The following is a 6,386-nucleotide window of genomic DNA, read 5'->3' as shown; positions in this document are numbered from 1 at the left end:
ACCGCCCCTCTGTAGGTCTTGTCCAATCAGTATGCTTATGTGAGCATGTTGTTTAATCCGCAAAGGCTGTGGGGAACTTTTCTAAATGTATTTGATTGAATGATTTCCATTACATTTAATTTAGCTGAAACTTTGCCCATATATATTGCACATAGCTTTACAAGAAATACAGGAACAAACAAAACCATAATAATGTATTCATAAATTGTATTTATCAAAGAAAAACAATCTTTATTTAAAATAATCGATACAGCTTTTATTAACCATCAACTGGCTTTTCAGTACCACAATTATAAAAAATATCATTCTCTATTGCTACATACCCGTCAGAACTCTTTACAAGATTTTCTCTCGCTCGTCATTGAACAAATTCAGCGATATAAAAAAAGTGTTATTATTAAAAGCTTGTAAAAATGTAGGCTAATATGCAATTATGACTATAACCTTCGCAACTATATGTACATCCTCACTTATTGTCATACATTCCTGTAAACAAATTGGTTTTGCAGATTAAAAGACCACAAGGCGGCAGCATTGTGTTAATAGTGTTCAGTGTGGAGGCTATACTAGGTTTATTAAATTGTAAGGGTTATTTTGAAATTAGTTGGACCCTTCATTTTATTTTCAAACATGACCTGGTAGAGAGTCCCAGCTCATGGCGCAGAGCCTCTTGGTCGGATCATCATCCTAACAGTTTTAAATGACTGCCTGTCATTGGAGGGGTAATACTCTGCAGATATGTTCTGCCAAGTGCCCCAGAAAATACCATCACGGACTCCCTTGTACTTCCCAACATAGTATCTCCCGTTGAGGTTTGCAGCCATGCAGGCATCAAACCACCAGCCGGAGCTGTAGTAGGCCCCGCAGTTCCCGGATGGATAGCGGTCGTGGTCCCTGTCTGGCGTGGTGAATGCTCTGTTGTGGTGATCATACATTTTGTTGAAGCGCAGAGCATCACCTGCAGTACCCGAGTAACCGCCCACCGTCAGTCTGTAGCGCCCATGTTCACCTGCCACTCTGAAGTTCTCGTACTGTGCATACTCGCTCACACCGCTGAAGTCCTCCAGCTCCACCCGCAGCACCATGTTCCTGGCCCGGGTCAGCATGTGGATCATATTGTTGCCCAGCCAAAACTCACCTTTGTCCAGCTCCCCAAAGCCAGCTCTGTACTCGGCCCATGTGCGGTTGAAGCTCACGCTGCCGTCCTGTCGGCGCTGCAGGACCGTCCACCCTCCGCCATCCTGATCCAGGTCACAGAAGACTGGGAAGCTTCTGCTGCGGAGGTCAGGGGTCACCAGGTACACCCCGCTTTTTGTTGCTCCTTTTGCCAAGTAGTCGGAGCAATCCCTCGTAACTGTGGATGGGGAACATGAAAAGAAATCACAAAGAGTTATGTCACAAAATTCTTTAAAATTAATCTTGTCTTTCTTTTATTAAGAAAGTTATCTAATCGAAGTCCTGCTTCTGTTCATATCTTGCAAAATAAATATCGTCCTGCAGCTGTGATGTAGCTTTGAAAGGTGTTGGCTGAGGTCGTGAGGGCAACAGGTCAGGTTAAAGCTATACTTTTTCACTATTAAAGATTTAGGGTTTTTAAGAATTTAAGGTGGACATACCATTTTCAATAGTTGATTTGAGTGATAACAGCAGGAGCAGGTGTTAAAATATGTAAATATAAAATAACTATTGTCTTATCCTTGTAATTGTTTTGATAAATGAAACACATGTATGTTATTATATAGTCTTTAAAAAAGACCTTTACCTACATTAGGAGGCTGTAGTTTGTTTTGTTTAATTAATATGCAGTTTATAACTCAACTAAAGAATACATTAGATTGATCTGAGGCTTAATTGTTAACTCTTTGTGAGCTGTGCTCCATTGACGGATGTTTTAAAGCTGTTAGTGTACACATAGTTGTGGTTTTATCTCATATAATGACACACACACATTTTGCACACACGTGCAAATCCCTCTTTTAGTCTTGATGTATGGTACAGAGATGATCTCAGAACACATTATACATATCATATTTATATAGGTTGAGCATAAGTGATTACCATGTGGTCCCTTATCTAAAAAAAATGTCAGCACATGTCATAGCTTTGAATGACAATTAGTTATCAAATACTATTGCTCAACAGTTTTCTCTCAGCCTAATCATTGAAATGTAATTTCAACACAATAGAGTTTTATGCAGATAAGAGTACATTTCTGAAAATTGCATTGTGAAGTTGCATATGCCTCATATCCTTTCTTGATTTCTAATAACACCTTAGTGCAGTGTATTATAATGCGATCCTTTCAGACTGTTGGATCAAAGCAACTGTTAAATGGAGGTGCAAACCAAAGCTGAGTGCTGCTACACATGCTAATATAATCACATTCATGCTCTGTGAATAACAACCACAATTCCTGCATTACGTGACTGAATTTATGATACAACGTACAATTAAAAACTAAACTTGATATGATAGTGATAAAACCTAATATTTCTTGCCTTTTGATGGTAGTTTGCTGTCAGGCCTGCTCCCGTAATGGTTGTCCTCTGTGTGATCTTTTGGATGGCTATCAAATGGCCTTCCATTTGGACTCAGGCTGTTATTGAAGAAGGCAGCCACCTGGTTGATCTTAACACGCAGCTCACTTGCACTGGGAGTGGAAGACTCAGCCGCCGGGGCCTTGGGGCTAGAGGTGGTTGGGGTTATTGACCTGAGGTCAGGGTTGTTTGTGTAGGTAGCTTGAGCACTGGGTGTCGGGACTGGATTCTTCCTTTTGTCTGGAACTGGAGTTTGTTGGGCTAATGTTTCCTCCATAATGGGAATTATCTCAGCTTGCAAGTCAGTATTGGAACCTTGATTTGGGTTTGTGGATCCTGGAATGGTGCTAGGGATAACACTCGGCAGGATCCTGCGGGAGATTTTGTTTGGTCTTGTTGTCATTGGGATCAGTGGTGGTCGGCTGGCTCTTCGTGGCGTCGGATCAGACGTAATCCTGCTGTTTGGGCTCATGGTGAAGTCTGAGAGAGTGTCACGCCATGGGATGGGTCCAGTCTCAAGGGTGTTGAAGGTCTTTGGACCCAGAGTCATGGTTTTCTTTGTGCTGGGACTGAACTCTGTGTCCCTTTGAGAATGACTCGCCTCAGAAGTCTGTGTTACAGGGGCAGATGAAGGTGACATGTCGGTTTGAGAGTTTTTGATGTTGTCTAAAGTAGTCTCACTGATTTTTAGAGGATCTAAATCTGTTTTTATCTTTGGACTTGGTTTTAGTGGCACTGCTGGTTTTGGTCTTTGAACATGTGTTGCTCCTGGCTTGATTGTTGGTCGGATTGGTTGCCAGCCTCTGGGTGGAGGCCTCAATTTAGATGTTTTGTTGGATTCTGCTTTAGGCAAATAATTGGGGTTAAGTTCAGGCATTTGGTCAGGTCGAAGTGTTCTAAGCCCTTGATTGGTTTGTGGGCGTTGTTCTGGTTTAGGCTTCACCTTTTGTTTAGTCTTTTGTCCTGTCACAAGATCTGGATGTCTTTGATTGGGTTTAGGATTTTGGTTTATTTTATGGATTTTCTGACTGGATTTCTTCTTTTGATCAGGGGGTTTGATCAGGGCCCGATCAGGTGTAAGCTTTTGTCCAGGTTTTGAGTCTCTTTCCGATACAGGCTCAGTCAAAGGATTTTCATCTGCATTTTCTGTTAATACTGTTATAGGCTTTTGGATAGGTCTTGTTGTTATGCTAGTTGTTTCACTTCCTCCAGTGTCATGAACAGGTGACATATATTGGTTTGTTGTAGATCTTTGATCAGGTTTACGCTTTTCTTCTTCACTTTTTGGCTTTACGTGAGGATTTTGTATTTGTTCAGGCTTTCCTGTTTTGAAAGGGTGAACCAGTTTTTTCTCAGGTTTTCGATTTTGAGTAATAATTGGGATTTCTACAGATTCTGGCTTTTGGTCAGTTTGAGGGTCTTTATCCGAACCAGTTGAATTTAATGTTTGAGGTGTTTCATGAGTTGTAGACCTCTGAACTGGAAGCTTTTGATTAGATTTTGGCTTTTGAATAATTAACTGAGTTTGATGAGTTGTATGTTCTTTGTCATGTTTAGGTATTTTCGTGTTTTTCAGATTTTGTTCAGTTGGTAAAAGGTCAGGTGGAGGTGTTTCTTCAGGTTTTGGGATCTGGACTTGTTTAGGGTCTTTGCCAGGTTTCAATCTTTGGTCAGTTGTTGGTTTTTGGTAAAAAGGCTTCTGCTTTTCGTCATGTTTTCCTTTTTTGTCTGGCAAAGGAGCTCGGTCCTGTTTACGGTCATTCTTAGGATTTTTTAACTTTTTGTCTCCTTCAGGCCTGACTTCAGGTTGACTCTTTGCACCAGGCTTTGGTCCTCGGTCTGGAAGAGGTTTCATGCCAGTCTTAGTGTTAGAGCTGACGTTCTTTTTGGCTGTTGAACGGCTGTGGTCTGCGACTCCTGGGAATGTAGTTGTGTATAAATTCTGAGTTGTGGTGGGTATTGTTGTAGTCGTTGAGCTACCTGGACCCTTGAAACCTGCTCTTGGTGTTGCATTGGTTTTAGAGGTGTAAAATAAAGTTTCACTGGTGATTGGTTGTCTAGAACCATCCAATGTGTTTATTTTGGCCACTGTGGTTGTCCTTTTTGTGGTCCTAAAGCCTTCTGCTACATCAGGGCTGGGGTTCTCCGAAATGCCAGATGCTACAATGCCCTGGCTTTGTGTTTGTAGTCCGTCAGCCACAATAGTAATCCCTTGATTGACATCGGTGATCAAGTGTGAAGTTGAGTGAGATGAGGAAGGAAACGGAGGAGATGACGGAAAGGTCATAGCTTCATTTGATTCCACATAGTCATGCCTGGGTGTAAAACTAATGATAGACAGAGGAGTTGGTCTGATTGAAACAAAGTCTGTCCTCTCAGTTTCCGTACTGGATGCTAATTCTCCATTACTGTCTCTCTGCACACTCTGGACCGTTATTTCTCCTTCGGCTTTGGTCTCCGTTCCCGTCTCCCCATCCTCCCCCTCTTTTATAGTCTTCTCTTTTTCTGCGGGCCTGATGCTTGCAGACTGTTTTGGTTTCTCATTATTTCGCTCGACTTTGGTTCCCTTTTCCATTTCCCTTTTCCTCTCCTCCCTCTGCTGTTCTCTTTCCCTATTTGTATGCTCATCATGGTCCTCAGACATCTTTATTCCATCATTTCCCCTGTCTACCTCAGTTTGGGTCTTTTTCTGTGTTTCCTTCGTTTCATCTCTCCAGACGTGATGGTCACTTTCTTCAGCTTTCCCTTTATTTTTAACACCACTTGTAACCTTATCGTCTTTTCCATTCTCCAACATATGCTCCCGATCTCTATTTGAATTCCCTTTTCCACCTTTGTCTTTTTTTCTGTCTGTGTCTGTCTCCCTGTCATTTATTTCAACAATCTTTTTTTTGACCGTATCAACTGTTCTTTCACCTCCAGCAGCCGTTGTCGACTTTGTCTGGTCCAATTTTTCCTTTTCTTTTGCCCCCTCTTTCTTAGTTTTTCCATTAGGTCTTGCCTCTTCTTTTAGGGTTCCTTCTTTTTTATTTTCTTTTAAAACCCCTTTATTGCTCTCTCTTTCTGCTTCCCCTTTCTTTCTCCTTTTCTCTTCCAAACTCGTTCTTTTTTCAAAATCAGTGTCACCATATCCTAATTCTCCTTCCATAGTCTTTTTCACTTTAACTCTGTCTGTTCCACACTCTTTTGGCCTCTCACGATTTTTCTCATTCAGCCGGTTCTTCCCCTCAATATGTCTATTTATACCCTCATTTAGCTTCTCCTGCTCACTTTCTCTATGCCGTCCACACTCTCTCTCAGTTTGGCTTACTGTACAATCTGCACACATCTTCGTCAGTTGGTCCACATTGTCCTTCAGATTCTGTAAATCCTTTACAATGTTCTCCAGCTCTCTGAGCTCCTTCGGCAAACGGAGGGTCAGCGGAGGCAGACTCAATTGATATGGACACATGGTCTCATCCTGCCACTGCCTGCACGGCCCCTCAGGTCTCAGAGTTGCAGAGCAGGGTCCAAATTCCTGATCCCAGAGGAGGTCCCCTTCATCAGCTGTGGTCCAAGAGAGGCTCAAGAAGGCCAGCAGGGTCCCACACATGCACAGTGCTGTTAACCTCATGACGTCCTGAGAGCAAAGAATAAAAGGATAAGCGGGAGAGAGTGTAAAAAAGACCCACATCAGTTTGAGACAGTGAGAGGAGGAGGTAAGGCGGGAGGAAGAAGAGGAGGGAGGGGGAACTGATAGAGCTGTTGAGTGGAAAGTGAGTAAGGGAGAGAAATGAGGAGCGGGAAGGTCTCAGAATAAAACAGGTTAACAAAAAAAGTGAGAGAGGTTTGTGTTGTTGTACTTGCCAG

General features: G+C 42.3%; 1 protein-coding gene across 1 annotated transcript; it reads right to left on the bottom strand.

Annotated features, from left to right (window-relative positions):
- Positions 1–193: 193 nt before the first annotated feature.
- Positions 194–6,291, bottom strand: LOC134881395 (mucin-2-like). The gene is made up of 2 exons (XM_063908697.1): positions 2,499–6,291; positions 194–1,354 (listed from the first exon to the last, which is right to left on the bottom strand). The coding sequence occupies exons 1-2, from the start codon at positions 6,208–6,210 to the stop codon at positions 654–656; spliced, it is 4,413 nt and encodes a 1,470-aa protein (XP_063764767.1). The 5' UTR covers positions 6,211–6,291; the 3' UTR covers positions 194–653.
- Between the last annotated feature and the right edge of the window lie 95 nt (positions 6,292–6,386).

Source organism: Eleginops maclovinus, chromosome 2, assembly GCF_036324505.1.
Source record: "Eleginops maclovinus isolate JMC-PN-2008 ecotype Puerto Natales chromosome 2, JC_Emac_rtc_rv5, whole genome shotgun sequence".
Lineage (NCBI taxonomy): Eukaryota > Metazoa > Chordata > Actinopteri > Perciformes > Eleginopidae > Eleginops > Eleginops maclovinus.
The sequence above is the reverse complement of the archived record's forward strand: the minus strand, read 5'-3'. Positions and strand labels throughout refer to the sequence as shown.

Bases quoted from the DNA above. Each gene is read 5' to 3' on its own strand.
- LOC134881395 (XM_063908697.1), bottom strand. From the start codon at position 6,210: ATGTGGGTCTTTTTTACACTCTCTCCCGCTTATCCTTTTATTCTTTGC. The intron at 1,355-2,498 runs GCAAGAAATATT...CCCCATCCACAG, and splicing joins CAGCAAACTACCATCAAAAG to TTACGAGGGATTGCTCCGAC.